General features: G+C 38.4%; 1 protein-coding gene across 2 annotated transcripts in view; it reads right to left on the reverse strand.

Moving 5' to 3' along the window:
• VIPR2 (vasoactive intestinal peptide receptor 2) overlaps positions 1-21644 on the reverse strand; it is a 64444-nt gene that overhangs the window by 11942 nt on the left and 30858 nt on the right. Inside the window, exons 5-9 of one of the 2 annotated variants that reach the window (XM_068934297.1) lie at positions 13366-13463; positions 8640-8781; positions 5678-5804; positions 4474-4534; positions 3132-3201 (exon numbers count right to left, since the gene is read on the reverse strand). In XM_068934297.1, the coding sequence (XP_068790398.1) occupies positions 3132-3201; positions 4474-4534; positions 5678-5804; positions 8640-8781; positions 13366-13463 (498 nt within the window). Of the gene's footprint in view, positions 1-3131; positions 3202-4473; positions 4535-5526; positions 5805-8639; positions 8782-13365; positions 13464-21644 lie in introns of both variants that reach the window. The other variant, XM_068934296.1, reaches the window with a different exon arrangement.

Here is a 21644-nt window from a genome sequence, read left to right on the forward strand (position 1 = left end):
GACAAATGATGGCTCTTTAGTGCAGTAACATTAAGATGCTGGTGATGCCTTTTTTTTACTAGCTGACTCGTTCTGACACTAAGTTTTTGAGTCCAAACACATTGCCTAAGCATGTATCATTTAAACTGTCTTGATGTTGCTTCTTTCTTGCTATTTAGTTCGTTACATTAGCTGCAATATGAAATAACAAGATGAACACTTCTCAGTTACTTTGATGTGACAGAAGTACTGTTTCCACCTGGGCACCCCCTCCTCCCTAAATGAGAGCAGTTTATGTAAGTGTAAGTATGGACAAGCCAGCTGTGGAGGCATTTGCCAAATGGAGAATAGGGGTGATACTCCAAATGAGGTGCTTGGAATAGTACGCCTCCAATTAAAGAACTCTGAGGTGTGTACAGCAAGCGTGGAAGCCTGCCAAATCACTTTGCTCAGGCCAAAATCGTTCGGAGGAGATGTCGGGGAAGGTCTCTGAGGCACTAAGTTAACTGAAGCCATTCCCACTTTGACAAGTGACTTCAGAAATTGCTCTGTCAACGCTATTTACTGTTTGATAATAACATTTCAGATAATATAATCCTCTAAGCTGCTAAAATGTTTGGAAGTAACGTAGAAATCGATGGAACAGAGCGCATACAGCATGAAGACTGAGTGGACTTCCTGTTAAATCTAATGCAGTTAAACCACTGTTCCTTAAAAAACCTCCATTTTATTTCCTCCTCCTTGCAACAGCATACTTGTGACATCATCCTCACAAAAAAGCTGAAGTCTATCTTTTTTTGTTTTGCAGTCCGTCTCTTGCTCTTAAAGATTTTCAATACCACTCACACTCCAGGCTTTCTTTCACGCTGTTGCACAGGACAGTCCACAGCAGCTCTCAACTCACGTGTTCTACTTTCCTTCATTCTTCTGAAAATCAACTTCTCTCAGAGTTTTCCTGTGTTCATCTTCTCATTGAGTACTTACACATAGGTCTCTGTCCTTTCTAATGCTGAAACCGTTTGCTACAGCTGATCATCCTTGTCACCACTCCTGCAACTTCTCTAGTCCTTCTACATTCTCTAGAATAGACTCAAGGCACTGTGTAAGCGAGTGTGATGGAGGTACATCATACATTGATGCAGATACAAGACTCTTTCTCAAGTCTTATTCAAACGACCTGCAATGATCTGTTTTCACTGTTGACTATCAGGCAGCACTGGGCTCATTATTCCCACACTGAATCTTCAGATCTGACTGTTTCTAGGATATATTGTGATTATCGCTGTGTATGTGCACTGAAAATTAATTTCTCATCAATGCAGTATTTTTTAATAATGAACACTCAATTTTATGTGACATTTCACTGGCTGGCCGCTCCTACTCTCCGAATGTACATTCTACTTTGCACAGCAGTAAGCTTGCATGGCATCCCAAATGCCGCAATGAACATGGTGATTGTAGCCTGATGCTCCAAAAAGCTGCGTTACCTATCTGGCAGGAAAGGGCTGCTTACAGATTTATCACTACTTTATATAACCTCCCGTACGCCTCAATTCTCCTTTCACAGCTTAACTTTTCAAATGCAAAGTATAGCTGATCAAACAGCTGGGGAATCATCTAATCAGAGAGGTAAATGAATTGATATGCAGCATAAGCTGCAGAATCACTAGGCCATCTTTTGTTGTTCTCATCCCTAAAACACGCTGCTTAAAGAGAAGAAACATCTCTGGAAGGAGACAGCAGATCCTAAACATGTGCGACTGGCAAGCCATAAAAGGTCATTTGTAAAATGTTTCCTTAGACCTTACAATTCCATTACATTAAACCAATAACAGAACCAGGAAAAAAGAAAAAAGAGCATGGCTGTTCTTCAGCTGGCCTCAGAGTGTGATTCTGGTCCATGTTTTGATATTTTGATATATTGCACTTCTGCTGACTGATCTCTACTACATTTTCTGAACTCCCAACCCACTTCCCTGTCTTTGCTAAGATCCAGCTGCAATTCAAGTCTGCCACTGAGCACTTGGATGGCTTCTGTCTCCGTGTCTAGGACTTTGGAGAAGCTCTGCTTCCCAGCACACAAAGTCTACTACATAGCTGTTGAGACTGAAGATCCAGAGAACAGGCATAAATCTTCTGGTAAACACCAGATGGTTGCTTTGCTTTCATCGTTTATCATATTTTCTTCATTCTGGACCATTCCACATTCTCCAGCTCCTTTAGCTGTGTGTCCCCTCTCCATGCTGTAGCTCTGTCACATGCCCATTTCTTCATACAATAAAACACCTTTTCTGAGAGTCCTTACTCTGTTCATACACATACCATATCCTACTCTGCTCTCTCTTTAAGCTTTGTAGAATTCTTTTTGACGAGGATGATACAAAGTTCTTTCCAAGCGATTTTCAGCACGCTTTTTACACAGGCATGTAGCAAGAGGCAAGCCCAAGTGTAAGTGCAGGGCTGACCTGGACTCTCGTGAAATCCTGTGTAATCTAATAACACATAAACACTTCTGACTAAAGCATACAAAGACCAGAGCAAATGTATCTAAAATGCATTAATTTGAACTGTCGCTGCTTTAACAAATGGACATATAACCATAGTATATTATGCCCAATGTTAAGTACACAGTTATCACAATGAACAGGAGTTTTATTATGCTACTCCAGTAATTCTGATGAGCTCCACACAGGAAAAGCCCAATGCAACATACTCCGATGCTTGAAAATATTTCATATTCAATATATATTTCAATAGGTTACCAATTACAGAGGGATATACACAGCTATAATTTTTTATGGCTGCCGTAATATCAGACTCTCAATTCCAGGGCTGTCTATTTACAAGCAAAATCAAATCTTCAATTCATTGAAAAGTGTAATCAGATTTTTCCTTCCCCCAGGCAGGGGAGATTTTAAAAAAAAAAAACAACATACAAATAAAAGCAACTGTTCACTTAATAGGAGGCAGATAAATTTTGAAGTCAACAAATTTTAATGGCCTTAACATCTGTTTCAAATTTCTCCTGCAGCATAATTTCTTTTCATTAAAACGGAATTCTTGCCTGTCGGTAGCTAGCCGTAAAGAATAATGGCTGCATGCACTGCACAGTGCAGAACTGATGTATAATTCATGCTTCAAAGTTTACTTACTATAATAGAAATTAAAATTGGTATTCGTATAACCCACCAGGGACCACCATGCTCATTTGTATCCCAGCAACTATAAAAAAGTAAAAAGGGAAAATAACGTTAACGTTAATTTCATCTAGTGAGCAACACCTATGAAGAGAAATATTTTCGACATAAAAGTCAAAGCACACTAACATAACGCCTAGAACTCACCATTTAATCTTTTCCTGCTTTTACCTTTTACTGCCTCGGTTTTAATACGCATATTCAAATCAGCCGAAACACCAGGCACACTAGACTAGTGCTAAAAAAAATAGGGGACGTTGCCCTTAGGGGCTCGAAGTTTAGTTTCACTTTGTGTCAAGGTTCTTTTCCAAAAAGCACTTAACAACAGCCTCTGGGTAGCAGGGAGATCTAAAGCAACTGACAGACACAATTAAAACGACATAATTTCCTTGAGGGGTATTTAGGTTACGGATGGCTGAAACTGGCTTAAGAAAATGTAAGACTGAACCTGAAACTTTGTCTGAAAAACTGGAAATTTAATTTTCATTGTGGGCTAAGCAATTCTAGCCTGAACACTCTGAGAAGAAATGCTCTGAAGGATTCACCTTACCCAAGAGCAATACACTTCAGAATTCTTCTACCTGCACAGTAACGGCGAAGCCGAAAGGAGTTGTTTACATGTTAGAGGTCTTGCAAAGAAAACCTAGACATTATGCAGATTTTTCAGTTTAACTGGAGAACAAAATAATTGAAAAATACTAGTCAGATCCAAAAAAAAAAAAAGGGGGGGGAAAATTGTTTGTCTCATCAGCTCTTCTGTCCCATTCCTCAGCGCCTGCAGGAGCAGCGAGTCTGACCTTCCCACACAACTCTTATCTGAGCTCCCCTTCTCGTGCCAAGAACAGCCAGGCCTCGCTCTCTTCACCCATAGTTTTACCTGAATGTGCACAGCTTAGATATGTTTGCATTACATTGCTTCACTTGTGTGAATGTAGCATATCCAAAGACTTTCGCATTTCAATCCTTTGAGTTGCCAGTTTGCAAATTAAGATGTCCAGTACCTTAAGTGCTCTACATGTGGATCTCAAGGGGTAGCATTAGTCAGAACATATCTCTGCCACCTCCTCCCCTTAAAAGTACCCAAATACACAGAATGCCTAAACTTCAGGCTGAAGAGTTTTTAAATACTTGTCCCTTGAGTGTCACATCTGTGAAATTTCAGCTTTCCTGTATTTATCTCCTTCAGAACAGCAAACTACCTTTCTGCGAACAGCACCATATCCTTGCCTCTTATGCAAGGCAAGGCTTGACCTGGTGCAGTCGGGGACTTCAGGCTTTCCCTTTCCCACCTACTTACCCAGTGTCCTCTAGAATGATTCGTGTCACTGTCCATGTAATAATGAATATGGTAGGAATTCCTAAAAAACCAAAGAGGTTTACAGGAAGATTATAAATAAATAAATACAGCCTGCTTGTAACCATTAATTTCCCAAATTTACAGCATATAGTAAAGTGAATAATGGAGACAGAGGTCCAGCTGATCAACCACTCAATGCTAGGCCTGTCTTACTAACAAATACTGCAGGGAAGTGAGTTCATTTCTTATAAACATGCAGTTGTAATCACTAATACACAAAGCAGGTGCCCTTCTTGCTTCCTTTCTTAGGTTTCTTTCAAGGGACCGATAAGGAGATACCCATAGCATACCCACACCCACTCCCAATTTAATTGAAAAGACTACAATATAAAACTGAAGAGTAAATCATGTCATAAGGAAACATTCACACGCATTGGTTTATTCCCAGTAATACCTAAATGTTTTATGACCGCTTATTACTGGAAGCTTTAAACTGCTCCATATATATGCCACTGCACTGTCTGCAGATGAAAGGAATATGTGTTTTTAAAAACAGATGGAAAATATTTAACGAGCTTTTCAACAAAGGCAAGTGGCATAGCACAGCCTGTGACAATACACCTGAACTCTCTTTCTCTGAACTCTCCTCCCAAATTAGGACAGCCTGAACCAATGAATCATGCTCTGGGGTTGCAGTCCCTGGACCGTCCTATCCCCCGAACCACCCCTAGGCAACGCCAAGGAGTGCAAACTGGCAGAGGTGAGAACCGCGCCGAGGAGCGTGCGAACAGGCAAGCGATCACGAGTCCTGGCTGGCTGCAGGCTTAGCAGTAACCTGAGGGACGAGCGCGGAGGTTTTGTGCCTGCTCCCCGCCACGCTGCAGTACCTACGCTGGAGAAGCTGAACGGACAAACTAACCAGTCTGAGGAGCCAGGCCATGAACCCGAGTCCTCTAACAGGAACTGCATCATTACCTCGGTATGAAATACTGAACCTAACTGATACACAGGTAAAGGAAAACGACGATTATTGGAAGGTACTTCACTTCTTACCCCATCCAATCAGCAGATAGACTGTGAAATGTCTGTTGGGGGAGAATATTAGCACAAGGAGGATGTGGAGGTAAAGTCCTTCAACTAAGAGCCAGTAAAAGTTTGCCATAACACCATACTGAAAAAATACCAAAATAGCCTTGCAGCCCACCTGCAATATGAGAACAGGGATGAAACTTGTTGCAAGAAAGATGCTGTATTATTTTGTTAGTCATATTTCTTGAAGTTTTAATTCTCCACATAATGTTTGTAACCCAGGTCCAGCAGAAAAAGTTTTTCTTCAGTTAACCATAAAAGTAAATTGATACATTTGAAATATTATGGTATATATTAAAAAAAAAACCAACTCTTTATTATGGAAATTTTAGATGGCTTTCACAGCAAATACATGTAGAAACTTTGAAAATATCATAGCATAAACATTCTAAAAGGTGATGGTTATCAATATACACATTTGCAGTAGTTAATGAATGGCTATTAGATTAAATCATCAGCTGTTAAATGACTAACAGACATAAAAATCCAGCTGCATAAATTTACCAAAACTGTACCCAAGCTTTATAACATATTAAAAATTAACAAAGAAATTCCTCTACAAATTTTTTAAGGCTAGAAAGAAAACAATGAAAAATCTAACTTTCTATCATGAATATCCCAAGCAAAGTTAGAAGAAAAAGTTGAGTGGACTTTTAAAAATGATGCTTTCCCTTTAGAAAATGCTCTAGCATTTCTTAATTAATAAGAGACATAAATATAACCTATAAACGGAAGTCCCAGTACAGTTAGAGCCTGTATGCTGCTCTGCAGAATTAACTTGCAGAAGTCTGTGCTGCTGATGTTCCACAGTGCTGGCTGCTGCTGCTTTGGCACTTCCCAGCAGGAGCCTGGGAGGTGAGAATTGAACATAAAAACGCTTCTGCTGAGACTGCACTGAGAAACGTGGTGATACGGTGAATGCAGCCTAGTAGATAAAATATTATAATACAGCGATTCCTCCCAGTTTCTGCCTGCTTTACTCTCTCCCCTGTTCTAAAATGCCTCATATTGCTGCTGCTTCTATTAAAAATTCAAGTATGCCAAATGCCTAACTAGGTTATTTTATTAATGTAGTGATGGATTCCTTTATCTGAACACAGGTACCTACTACTGCGTCAGATGCCCTAAGGTACCCCAGACTCCGGCTGCCTGTCCAGAAGGACGCAGGCCTCCCTAGCAGCTCCATGTGGCTATTTTGGATATCTCAGTGCATCTACATGTAGGCACGTAGCACTACATGCCTACGTGTGTGAAGCTGCACTACATGCAACTAAGTAAGACCCCAAGGCTTTCACCTTTTAAGCTGCCTAAAAGCAAGGTTTCTGGTCTAAGCTTGTCACCTACTAGCTAGCTAGCTTCTTCTACAGCTTGTGAAGAGAGACAGGCATGTCCAGAAAGTTTTAAAATAGATGAGACAAGCTGCCCTCTGGAAAGGATTATTTCTCTTCCAGTGAGAAAGACAGGAGCCTAGAGAAGCAGGCTAATTCAGTCATCCTGTTCAGTGACTAACTAATCTGGCCTCAGGACTTTCAAGGGATATCCACTGCAGATCAGTAATGGGCAAGAAACTTTTACAGGGGGAAAATTAAATATTTCAAGACGAAAACTGAAACTTGTTTTGATGCTTAGCATCAGATCAACACTTAATGCCTAAAATTTTTGTCCTTCTTCTTAAGTTCCAATATAGATTTACGGCATTTACTCCTCTGTATTATATTCTTGACTTACATACCAGAACCCTGCACCAAAACATTTTCCCTCCCTCTTGCAGTTAAGCCTGTATCAGGTCTATTTCCAGATGCTGAATAGTGAAGGTATCTGTCGTTAAAATCAGCGAAAATTATGGATCTATGTCATTCAGACCCAGGACCTAGTTGCATTCTATTTTAAATTGGGTGCTTTTAAAAATCTCTGCCTGCAGCAGAGCTGTGGAGCGCACACATGGGCTGAAGGGGCAAATCTTGCATGCTTGCACCAGGGCTGGCATCCAGCCTATGCACGACAAAGCAGCTTTACCGAGTTGGTCATCCCAGAAGTAATGCAACAGAAATTAGTCAACAGGCCAAAAACCAACAAATTCAAATAGGGAAATTATCAGGCTGCAGCCAAGAATAACTACAGAATAAAGGAAATTGCAGAAAATTTGAGGGTCCATGGGCCAATCTTTCAAAGGCCTAAGAACTTCTGATTACCTCTGGCAGTCCAAATGCCTGCTTTGGACCTACTGACCCAAAGGCAGAACCACACTCTTCATTAGAAATGTCCCAGATTACTAATTCATACATACATTTTGGAAGTCATGGCTAAGAACTTCATGCTTTGGGACAATGTGGCTTCATCATTATATAAACAAAACCTGTATTTTCCTTCCATTTTTTTCTCACAAGCTTGAACTCTAGTAAATTAAATTAGGAAGGTATTCAGCAAAGTCTGAAGGATTCTTTTGCAGCACTTCTGACTGAAATATATGAGGCAGAGAATGGGGAATATTATATACTGGTCAATTTTGACTAAAGTCATCAAGACTTTAGATTTTTTAACCCCTGTGCACGATAATGCAGTAAACATACCAGCTCAGCAAGAATGAAGATGACAGCCCTTCTGCTGTATCCAGAAAGCACAGCTGAGTTGATAAAGACAGCTCTTGCAAATATTTAATTTCCTGTCTCATTTCTCTCCCTCCTTTGATGTCTGTCCGATTCCGGGACCTCTGATATATCTGCTAGAACATTTCCGGACGAGCTGGTTTTCTCCCTTCCCAGCTGATGACAATTCTGTTTGTCTTAAACTCTCCCCTGACTAATGTTGTGGCCATATTTACTCTTGGCTATAGTTGGTCTGACTTGTTTTGCCATTATTTCTCTCCCTTCATGTTGCAAAGCAATGTTAACTTCTCTTCCTTCCACTGAGACCCTTTCTTTCTCTGGCTCCTTCTAGCAGACGTTTTTGCCAGCCGTTACATTCTCTGCAGAATCCTCTAAACTCACAGCTTGCTATTCCTAAATATTCAAAAGGATCAGGGAGGAAAATGTCACGAGGCAACAGCATTACACCAGGTAGCAAAAGAGGTTTATTACCCATGAGGTTTGATCCTCTGGACAGTGAGCTGTGTTGGAGCTGGAATAGAGAATATCATCCTTGACTAAAACAGAGATTGCTCTTAGAATGAAAGAGAGGAACAGGTTCAGATGGATGTAGTTCCGAGTACAATGAAGTTTTCTAAGAAGAGATTTAAAAATAGGCATTTAGATTTCAAGACAGAAAGCCTCTTGAACAGACTTCTACTACTCTCTGTCTGTTTCTTAGTGATACGAACCCTGAGTAAGCACCTACCCTTTCCTCCTCTGCATATTGCCAGTGCTGCTTTGCTGTTTTCTTTTACTATTACTATTATTTTCTGTCCAAAATATCCAAATAAAGCATCTTTGACTCCTTTTCAGTATCACAGACCAAAAGATCCCAATAGCACCTCTCCCACACTTCATTCCAGTCTTTTTCTTGCAGATAAAAGCTTGATTAACCTGGATGTGTTTCAGACATGTTCTCACTCATTATTTTCTTGTTTAATTTTTTACTCAATTCCTGCATTTTCCTATATAATGGCTTTTTATCCTATGATGGGAGTATATGCGAGAACAATTAAAAAATGCTTGCAAAACATTAGATGGCATATCCTTTCTGCCCAGGGAGATATAAAACTTCCCTTCTTTTGTCCAGCAGCCATGGGAAAGCCTGACAAACAAATGAGGAATCTAATGTTCCAGGTGAACGAGTGCTAAGGGGAAGTGATTTAGCACTTGAGGGTCTTTCACTTAAAATATATTCCCTTCAAAATCTCCTCATTTAACATAGATATGTCGTAGCAAATTCCCAGAAACAAAACTGCTGAGAGTTTTTTTTTTTTTGGTCAAAACCAGCACCTTGAACTGCACCTGAAAAAGTCAGAAGCCAGAGCATTGTAGCGAGTATGATAACAAATGAAAGAACAAAGATGCAGTAGGATGTTATGGCTAGTTGCAGTGTTCTGTGCAGTGGCAACTTCCAAGCAGTCTTCAGGTGTAGATTTATACAGAAAAACACTGAATAACCCATCTGAAACTACAAAGGCAAGGCTAATCACAGTGAGTGCAGCATTTCCAGCCAAGGAATGCTAGGAAATAAATAAATAAGAGGTGCATTTTGCTAGCCTCCAGTTTACGAAGGACATAATACCAGGCTGAAATTAAAGCAGTGGTTAAAACTCCAATTATTTCTGTGGCTTTGCATGTCCTTTCCTGAATCAGGTTCTGGGAAAAAATAGAGATATCACTATTATGTTACATGGCATCGTATGCTTCTACGCAATGCAGAGATACATGCAAGAAAGGTATGGGAGTAAAATACTTTTTTTGAGTAATTAATTTAGAATTTAGTTCCTTGTCACGTTCAATAGTCAAAATAATAAATGCTGGATCTATAAAAGGCTGTCAACTCAATACTTTGGAGGTACTGGGCAAGAAAATCTTTTTATTCAGCATTTTTTATGATGACAAATGCTGTTCTTCAACAGTGACACAAAAAACTATTATTATCCTTATGTCTTTGATAAGATTAACCTAAGACAGAAAACGAATCATGTAACGAATACTTAGAGACAGCTGATGTACATGACGCAAGCATCTAATAGAAATGATGGGGAGTCATATTTTTCTCCTTGCTAGGATATACATACTAAATAAACTGACATATTCTTCGGAAGGCTTTGTTATACAGGAGTACTCCCAAAGGAAATACAGTCAAAAGCTATACAGTAACTAGGATCTCAGCGTTACGTAGTAATACGCTGTTCTACAATTTGTTTTCATTCTGATTGGAACAAAACGGCTGGTTTTAAAATATCTGAAAAATACTATTTATTTTTAAACGAATTATTTTGATTTCCACTTTTATAAAACTGTATGATATCTTCAAATCAAGAAGAAAGAAACTTGGATTCTAAGAAGAGTAAAGCAACTTCTTTTGACTAAATCACAATTGTTAGTTTTGATGTTTATATATGAAGTTTGCAGAAATTAGAATGTGTCTGGCATTTGACAAACTGGCAACCTCTGAGAGAAAAACATTTTGCCAGAAAGCTTCTGATAAGCTTTAATTATAATAAGTAATATAATATATTATATTATATTAGTTATATAATACTTATATAAAGTATTATAATAAGCAGAGTAGTATGTGGAGAGTGACATCAGAGTAGCTTGACAAATGCTGTCACCGTGGTCTAGCAAGATATTTTCAGACATTCACTTTCTATGTCTTTGCTCTAACATTAACAGATTAGCCAGATATAAAAACCTTTCCTTTTACAATGCTTCTGAATCTGTCCTTTACAGATATTAATAATGGGAACTTATGTAATATTTCTGTAAAGATTAAAATAAAGTACAGTAACTCTCATCTCTAGAAGAAATGAAAAACAGAATTCTGCAGCCTCACGGAAATTTTCAGAGACAACTTTCCTTTCCCCACCCAACAATTCTGCTTCTAGTATGTTTGCAGCTCGTATTTTAAACTATAAAGCCCTGAGGCTGTATCTGTTCTGCCAGATGGTATATGACAATAAATAATGGACTGCAGCAGTCCATAACTAAATAAGAATTTCCACATCTTCGTCATGAATACAGTACCTACAGTGAAATCACAATTCACGTTATCCCATGTTTTCGTCTATAAAATAGTACTGCACAAATTCAGGATTAAATACAATACAATCTGAAGTGCCCATATACAAATCCAGGAATGTACAATTTTAATCATCTCTTATTTTACTACTATTCAGCATTCAAATCCTAATTCTGCTAGATGAAGTCAGGATTTTGACTTCCCTATTGCTTTAGTAACTTCTAGTTTTTAACTCACTACCTATCAAAAACTCCCTTAGTTTCATTTAGAGAAGTTATTCCTTGCTCTCCTCTTTAAACACAAGAGGATGAAAGTGTGATGGCTACATTCAAAGGAGAGTGCATTTCCGGGGTGAACGAGTGCTCTTTACAAAGAGTATATTGGCACTGCCTATAAAGAACCTTGGGACCTATCAGGGTAAACCGTGCTTACAACGGGACGTGTTACCAGCTGAACAGGGGAAAGTTAGACCTTGCAGACACATCCCTATTTTCCAAACTCTATGGAAATGTATGGGATGCCCTACAATGTGTCAGACACACACACACACACATAACATTTCTATTCACTTCTGCTGTTGATACACTATCACCGTTTCAGCTGCAGCCTTCCACCATAAGCGTCCTTGTTACCTGCTTGGGAAACTGTACACCGACCAGGGTATTCGAAAACCAATTTGGGCTCCTAATTTAGCTTACTATGTTAGGAGGGTAATGCCCCTAAACTGCCCCTAACTGTATAGTTAACACAGGCTCTTCCAAAAGGAGACTTGGAGGACCTTACGGTTCCCCTCGAAAAAGTCTGCCTGTCCACTGACTTTCCACTGACTCAACAGAGGGATTTTGGGGAGATCAGGCTCTTAACCTGGGTATTTAAATGGTGTCTAAAGTTGCAAGGTGTACTTGAGCATACCTTTGAAATTCTCAATCCACCTTCTGTACAATTATTAAGAATACGTTTATCGAGATGCTTGTTATAAAACTATAAAGAAGTTTGTTATAAGACTGACTAGCTGGATGTCAGTAAAATGAAGATGTTTCTTATTCTCACCAAACACCTGACTTCTGGAGACGGACAACAGTAAGGTGTCTAAGATATACTTACAGACTTAGACGTGCCCATTGGGTTTTAGCAGTTTTGAAGATGAATGATTTGCCTTTAAATCTTTGCTGGGATAAAGAAGATTACCATAAATCATTCCAATCATTTTTTTTCAAAGATATCCCAAAAGATAAGCATGAGTCATGCATCTGCTCTGAATATTTAATTATTGAGACAATCCAGTGGCACTCGGAAAGGTTTACAGAATAAGCCACAGGAGTAGCTCATCAGAGGACCGATGCTCTGACAAGCAACATGCAGCTCCTTACTATTTCACATGTACTTCTTTTGTAGCAAACCTGGGTGAGGCATTTTCTTGATCTCGGTGGAGAGTGGGACAGGAAAGTTGTGTGAGGATTATGACGGAGAATATAAAGGCTATATTCTATCAGACAGGCAGAAGGGAAACACAAAGGCATGAACTTGGAGAGACTGAGAAGAACTATGACACTGATAATATCATTGTGCCCATTCTTTTATCAGTAAGGGCCTGCTTTCACTCTCAGATAATTACTGGAATCTTAGGGTGATAACAATGGATAACAGTGCCTTTCCTAGCACTGCTTAACCAAAACTTTGCACACCCGGCACTTTATTTCAGCACAATCACCCATGCCTTTACAAGCCCACCGAGACAAATTAATGATTACCTTCAACTATATTACCCCTGGAGACCTCTCAGAAGCTTCTGCAAACATGGCTGTCCACTTATCCAGTGTTAAGACCAGCTTCCTACTTGTTTTCAAGAGCAATCCAAGGTGTTGATTTTGATAGTCAAGTCAAAAATGAATTATTAAATCCATTCCAGAATTACTATTCTTTTTTATACAAGTTGTAATGTCTGTAAATTTGTAAAGTACTTTGAAATTTTCTAATATAACTGTTGCTAGCAAACATCAAGTTATCATTACATTACTGTAATTGCCTATTTAATTGACCAAAGTCCAAAACCAATGCATTTTCTAAATATCTGAGTAATCAGTTATCAGATAACTGTTAAAATTGTCTTATCATTGTTCTTATTTACTAATGAAAAATACCTACCTGAAAAGACAAAGAATTATACTTCCTGTTGTAAGAGCGATCAGAGATACACTGTGTCCGAGTGTATAAATTGCTTTCACCCTTACATAGAAGTTGACCTGCACAGAAAAAAATATATACAGAAGCCACTTACTGATATGTAAAATTGACTGCAAAATGATATAATTTTCCATTAAATCTGAAGACTAGAAGTCACATATCGCATTATTTTCATCCCTTGGTCTACACTACATGGGGAGAATGTGTAATATCTTTACTCTAGTATATTTTTGCATTACAACATCTCAGGTCAATTGACTTTGGTAGAAAATTCGGCCTCAGGACCTTGCAACTTAGACACACAAGCAGATACAATTTCATATTATTCCATGTCAATGAGGTGAAAGCAAGTATGAGATTCATAAACTTCCATAAATACTATCAAACTGGGAAGAATGAGCCCCTGTTTGAAAGAATGGATTACCTCTGAAAGAGATAATCTCTCAGTCCTTCTACTCCAGTGTACTGAGCGTGCATTTATACATCAGCTTAAGTCTAAAGATATGTTTAAGTCCCTTTAACTTCCTATTCCATATTTTATTAAATTTTGACCCAAACAACCCTTTATATCTTTAGTAAAATTATTTCTTAAAGCTTGGAAAGTCATTTTTTCCACAAAGAAAAAGCAGATTAAAGAGCATGGCCTGCTGGATAACTGTAGTTATCTGTAAACTTACCAGCCACATATTATGACATTAAATCGTATTTGGAATGAGAACATCAAGAAAAATGATGCTAAATAGCGTCAGAATTAAGCTGCTTCTTGACTTAGGCTTAGAATGAGGTTATTAGACCGAAATTACTTTCCACGGAACCTAGATAAAATATTAAAGCTATGGAGTTTTTTACTACTTTATGGAATTAACTGGTAAGTTTTAATAGCCGCGTAGAATATGCCACGTTATACAGACAGAATTTCAAAATTTTGATCAGGTGCAATGTCTGTCTCCTACTTTCCAATTTATGCATTTATTTATTCACCCTTTCCACCTCTCTCTACTTGGCACTCTTTAACTTAGATTCGCCCTTCAATTCCTTGACAGAGTGGTAGAATTATATTTCCCAATTCCGTCAATTTTTGGACAGCTCTGAAAGCAAAGTCTACAGACAAGCACTTTAGAGCATCCCTATGCTTCTTTAACTTGGCCTGTGTCATAACAAAAGGAACATCAGCCAGTCCCCAGGCAATTTTCTGGGAATTGAGTGATAAACAATTTCTCAGCAGCAATTACAACAGTCCTTAACAGGCTTCTTCCTTGGCACCAGGAACGCTGCAAATACATTGGGCACCTCCCTTCTTTCACTCCGCCTGACCTCCTCTCCAAAATCATGGAAAGAGGATATTGCTTAACACTTAATGGCTTAACACTCTGGCAGCCGCATGTCCCTATCATCAGTATTCCGGAAGAAGGAGAATTTTATTTCCTGACCTTGTGCACATCAGGACTTGCAAATAAAGCAGCTCCTGTGAAACTTGTAACTAAGGCACAACAGTTCCACAACAGGTTTATTAGTTGTCATTTTGTTGGCATTTGCAGACCACGTTAAAAAACATTTCTACCGAGTGCAAGTTTGAAGCGCCTCTAAATCAAGAGTTCTTAACACCCACCACGTAAACACTGTAAATTTGAGGGAAATAAATGTCATTTGCAAAGTAAGCTGCGACAGCAATAGATCTGCTTAGTTTAAATACTGAGTGGAAGGTTTCTTTTTCACTTTCACAGAAAAACGTTATTACGTCCTTTTAGTAACAACAGTGCTGTCCAAATAAAAACACAAATCATTATGATACTGCAGAGCAGAGGCAGAAGTCTCTACAGGTACACTAAAGCCATGCACGCAACAGCTGGTAAGACTGGACACAGGGACAACTTTACACTACTCTCATTTTCTTGTCCCGGGAATTACAAAGTAGCTTAACAAATCCTGACATGTTAAAGGAAACCCTGGACTCCTGTAATTTGCATTTGTTAATAGCCCTCAAAAGTAGGCAAAGCAGTAGGTCTGACGTAAATTGTGTCCTGATCCTTTCACAGACCCTGGCAGAAATGATTTCTTCCCTCCCAAGAATAGTCAAAGACTGGTTTCTCACTATGCTAGAAAAAGTTAAAGCAGCTGTAAGGTCTCTCTCTGCTACTGAGTGGTCAAAATGTGATATGAGTTGGTTATAAGAACTGCTCCAAAGAAAGAGTCTTAGGTTTGCCTGGTTAAGCAGAAATAACTCCAAGACAGCAAGTAGGTGAATCTGGCACATACGAACTTACACGTTTAGTATTAATGAATGACTGAACTGATTAAACTGTATGCTTTTCTGTAACTCACATGGTCTCTATACTATAGACTTAAGACTACCGCCCTCCACCTACCCATTAGATATCCTCACCTCACTTCTCTTCCTTACTTCTTTCAAAACTTTCTTGTGCTCACTTTCTCTCTGTTGACATCTGCCATGAATCCCTCTTTCTGTAGACCTTGTAAAGAACTTTGCACGCTCATGGTATACGGTAAATATTAGGAAGCTGGCAGTTCTAGAAACATAGTTATTCTGATGCAGGGATGCATACAAATATTTGAATTAATAAAATAAGCTTGCTTATAATAAAGTTGTTATTAGAATCATGATTAAACTTGTAAACTAGCAATTTTGTTGATGTAGGTCTGTTGTTAGTGTGAGTACCTATGCCATATTTTCAAGAGAGATCAGAGTCCATCAAGTATAAGAAGTAATTCGAACTTGCACATTTCCTTTCAACAAAAGAAAGTAGCTATTCTTAAACGTGTTTGTTTGACATTTTCGAGAACTCATTACTCAAGTACTTGGCTTCTACCTGATACTGAATATAGCATTAATTTCTCAAAAATGAGTCATAACATCCTTTACTATTAATTCCCCCAACTGGTTTCTGTATCCACTGCATGGAGTGGATTTCAAAAACTCTACTGTGTATATGAATGAAAATCTAATCATTCTGAGTGACTAATCCAGGTTATATAGCATGCACAAATGGATACTTATTGTATATCTTACTATCACATTTAATGAGGTAAGTAAATTCGGGTAAGCTATATCGACACTGTGTCCTTAACATTTAATGTCTTAAATGTTTTAAATCACAGTCAGTCCAAAGTATGCATTTTATTGATCAGGAGACAATACTTCTACTCACTGATATTCATTTTCTCCACTCAAATACATGAAGGAAACCCAAATACAGAGTAACAACATTCTAGCTATAAAGCATCTAAGCAATAACCAACCCAGTATCAAATAAAGTGACGTTACAGACTCATTGCATTGAAACGAATATGCTGGGTCAAGCACCAGTTGATTTCAGATCTGTACATGGGATGAGAACAGCAGAGTTTTTTGGGCAATCTTTTTTACCAACTGAGAGGACAGAGATCTGTTCTCATCACAAGATTCCAACTACAACATTTGACATTATCATCAAGTTTACCCAATCTTTTTGACTTCCAAAGCAACATCCCTATTAGCTCCCTTCTTTCTGCAGCCAGAGATACTGATTACAGAATCAAGATCTGAGAAACTGTAGTCAAGAGAGACATTCAGTTCACCCTTAAGGGGATATCTCCCTTTGGTGAGCACAACTCCGCTGGCCTAATTAACAAACTGAACCTACTTGTCTGCATGTAGTCACCTAGCGCTACTTGGGATGCCTTAGACATCTGCATGGCAGACGTGGTAAAGGACCGCTTCCCTGGAATGGCAGTGGCACTTCAAACGGCACTGGATACCTACGTCTGCCAACCACATCAAGCTCTGTTTCCACATACTAGTGATTAGACACCTCTCAAGTAAACATGTAACTTTAAGAATTTTGATCTGCAAGTCGAATTTCACCCTTCCTGGTTTTAAAACATAGGCTGGTAGGTATGTGAACTGTAAATGACGGGAAAGTAGGACTATTGCCTGTGCTAGCATGGACAAGACTGAAAGACCCAGGAAATGTGCTCTGGCATCTACTCTGATGTTCTGAACGCAGCCCAATCAGTTCCCACCAGATAAGAAAACCTGTCACGTGTGGTGAAATGTTTCACATTTGCCTCCTACTCTGAATGGATAAGAACAAATCTCTTGTCCTTTGATCTCTTTTTCTTATGTAATTATTCATAATTCAAAAAGTTCATTATTTCTGAAACAGTACTGTTTGTGTTATCATACCATTTTTTCGTCTATGCGTTGCATTTTCTAGGACGTTAATAATCCTTTGAAAGGTCCAGGCTTACCAGATCTAGAGAGAGAGACTGTATATTATCCCTAATTTTTTGTCTTGACTGGGAGGTATTTGTTTAGGAAATATGTAAGATGGCTGGTGCCAAGTGTATTAAATTTATATCCATGTTTAGTCTGCGCTGCCTTTGTTCACTTTTTCCAAATTTGCCCATCTTCTATTCAGAATGAATTGCACTAATCCTACACTACTTGCCTCCCCTTATTCCTGCCCTAGACACAACACCTTTTATACTTTCATAAATTTAGAACACAGAAGCAACTGATTAATAGACTCTAATGAAACATGGCCACTATAGCCACGAGATGGCACACGCTATGAAGTTTATGGGAATGATTCTGGACTAGAAGTATTATTGGGAAATTGCAGTCAGACCAATGTTCCCAAGGGAAAGCCTGGATTCTGATTCTATGTTCTGCATTACTTTGTGTCAAGAACAATTTGAACTCAATATATCTTTTACGTTCCCTTTTCTTTGAATCCTACGGGACTCCATTCCACTGAGTAAAAACACTATTAAATTTATCTGCTTTATGTAATTCAACTGAACATTTTTTCTATTTTGGGGGGAATAGTTTTTGGACATGTCTGTAAAGTTCATCTTAGGATAAGCAATTTCATTTTCTTGTAAATGTTCTCCATGCCAAGGAACGTTTTTCCCGTTTACTTTCTCCAAATAAGTTAGAATAAAGCGCAGGACAGCACAGTAAAGTAGAAGATGCTCTAATAGCCACTGAATTTTGTAGGGGTGGGTTCATCTGAGCCAGCTTTCTTTACAACCAATGAAGAGAAGCAGGCAGAAGGTGCTTCATGTCATCCTAAGACAGGCATCTAAAATAACGTAGAGGGCTAACGTAGTAAAAACACCTACTTTTTCTCCATTAAAGTGAACCTAGAGTAGTGACTAGTGCAGATGCAGATGATATGTACCTAAAGTTAGACAATATGAATCTGCCCCAGGAGTCTCTCCACTGATTTCATCAGCTTTCCCTCATTCAGTAAGAGCATTATACAATTTATTTTTTTTTAATTTGTATTAAGATTTTTTCCTTTATTCTGTTTTCCATTTTATTTTGAAGGTCACCATTTGAAGGCTTGTATGAGTCTTGTCTGAAATTCTTCTAACTGAGGCCCAACTCTCATGGGACAAGTCTGCTTTCTCAGAAATAATATCACAAAAAAAAAAAAAGATTACGCATGTGCTTTTAAAACCCTATCAAACTGCTGACCAGGTAAAGCAAATGAGGTAGGGCTCATTTTGCTTAATACATATACTGGTGGGATAAAATTCTTCTAAAAGGTAGGCAACTCATCAGAACTAGTCATTTCATCTTCCGCAAGAGAGGGAGTTAATGAAGGAGAACAGATTCATTTATGCTATGATTCATCTGGTTATTGTGCTTGTGGTGATTCAAAGATATTGAATTCAAAGATATTGATTCAAAGATATTGACAGGCTCCAAAGACTAGATCTCCTTTGCTTGTATGGAGGACACAAGCTTTCTGGCTTAAACACAGATGTGTATAGTGTACAGCGTAGTCAGATGAAGCTCACCAGGGTTTTAATTCCTAGTCACATGAAAGTATGTTTTTTGAGCCTACTGATCAAATATTCTCTGTTTTGTGATGTGTCCATCTGTTAGCAGCCATCATATTACTATTAGGACACATAGTCCTCGTGATGCCAGCATGTAACATAATGAGCACGTATCTCAAAGTTACTAAACATGAATCAAAAAAGAAAATAGTACTGTTTGGTACAAATAAATTACTGGGAAGTGAGGGAGTAAATGCCCCATATTTTTGAAGGGAAGTTTACTAAAAGATCAAGTGTCAGAAACTTGATTGAGAAGCTGATTGAACTATACTTTAAATACTGTTTTCTCATATAAATATAAAAAAATTAGAGGTTTGCATCTTCTGTTACACCATTCTTACAATATGCGCCTTACAGAGGCCTTAATACCTATATACAGCTGTGTATGCACACAGATTATGTACACAGCTGTTTATAGGTCAGTTAGATATTAAGGTAATTCAAATAAACCTGATTTAAATGAAATTAAAGAGAATTTTCATCAATTCAGCTTAGTCTAAAACCACACGGTTAAACTGAGGAAAGTTTTAGCCAGAGTTTATGAGCCTCTTTCTTTTAAATTCATTTGTTCTGCTGCAATTTACACGTGTTCAAAGTGAGACACGGGCGGGAGGAGCTGCCGTCCTCACCAGGTCTGAAGTTCTGTCGTGACTGCAGCTCTAATTCTAGCTGCTGGGAACTGCAGATGTTATTTCTGTTCAAAATATCCTCTTAAAGGCTATTCTGCAGAAGTCAGTGCTGCAGAATGATTTGATAGCATGTTAAAGAAAACCTAGATGTCCATTTCAAATCTGTTGTTTCTTAACTGTATCCTTACATTGCATTTGTTATAGGAAGAGTTTTGATAAAAACTGTGAGAGCAGAAAACCCTTCTCTAACACAATTTTTATCTTATAATCAATACCCTAAGCTATGTCTTCTCTTGTTACATCACCGTGTAACTTGCATTTTTGACTTGTGCCCTCTATTTCCTGAGATGGAAATCAACACTCAAATAAGTAGATGAAGAGAGAACAATATCGTTGAAAGATATTTTTGCCTAATGGCCTTTTTCCCTTAGGAATAATATACTATTTGCTGATTTTACCAGTAAGGCATACTGCACGGAGTCTTCACTGAGCTGTCCATAATAATGCCTACACAATTTCCTGGAAAGTTTATATCTAATTCATAACCCCTCATTACTCATGGTAAAGTGCTTTCAGGCCTGGTCTTGATTGACCCGTCCAGACTATGGTCTGCCATCATTTTGCCCTCCGACTTTGGAGGCTGTCAGTTTGCAAAGGTAGCAAATTAAAGGACAACAGCAATGATGTGCAAAAAAAAAAAAAAAAAAAAGAAGAAGAAGCCTTTAAAAAATTGTTCACAATCATTCAAAGTGAAGGAAAGCAGCTTAAATAAATTTACGGGTAATGTCAGCAGAACATTCAACGCAAATTTATTTAAGAACATTTTTCAGATTATTTTTGTCTAACTATGGAATTTCCAAAGTTAATGGCATCTGCTAAAGGGAATGGTGAATGGTCCTGAAAACCCCTGAAGGAAAAAGAGGGTTCCCACATCCTTTACTCCAATTCTCTCCTGGCTTGGCTATTAACAGCTTGCAATGGAGATGATTCAAGTCCTTATAAAGCTTCTAGTGGTCACTTCAACAGCAGTGGCAGGAAATACAGGAGCCATCATATTTACATTCTCCCAAGAGTCATGCCCACCCTACATAAGCCATATGTCCCCTCTTGAAGTAGATGGAAGTACACCAGCTATATTCACTCTGTCTGAAAGTTCAAAGGCCTGTTTTCTTGTCAATTTTTGAAGGCATCATAATACCCCATTATTCAAACTGAGAATTGGATGATTGTATAATAACACCAACAGTAGTCGTAGGGCTTCATTTTATAAAGTGAATTCAACTACGTGAACTTACACAAATTGTTGCAGTTTATAAACAAACTTGCATGGCAGTTGTTGATATTACAGGACTGAAAATTTTGCTTTAAATATTCTTCAGCCATTAGAATAGGGAATCATGCATACTGTGGCACAAAGAAAGTAACTGTGGTTCAAACAGCATCTGGTTGAACGGAACAAGTCCAATTAAAAAGGAAAGAAGAGATGAAGTATCCTTTATCATTCTTGTAGATCATGAAAAATCAGTTCAGATTTGATTTCAGAAAAACTCCTTTGGCTGAATCTTTTGAAACTGGACCTGCCTAAGTTGTAGCTCATTTCAAAGTTTTTAAATGAAGAAAAAGAAAAGTCAAACCCTGCATGAGCTTCCTAATAAAGCATTAGTTGTCTAGTCACGCTGATGTAACAGTGCCCCTAATTCAGCCTCCAGCTACGTACTCTGAGCTTGACACTAACTGTTGGAGGCTGGATATGAAATGACT

Source organism: Struthio camelus, chromosome 2, assembly GCF_040807025.1.
Source record: "Struthio camelus isolate bStrCam1 chromosome 2, bStrCam1.hap1, whole genome shotgun sequence".
Lineage (NCBI taxonomy): Eukaryota > Metazoa > Chordata > Aves > Struthioniformes > Struthionidae > Struthio > Struthio camelus.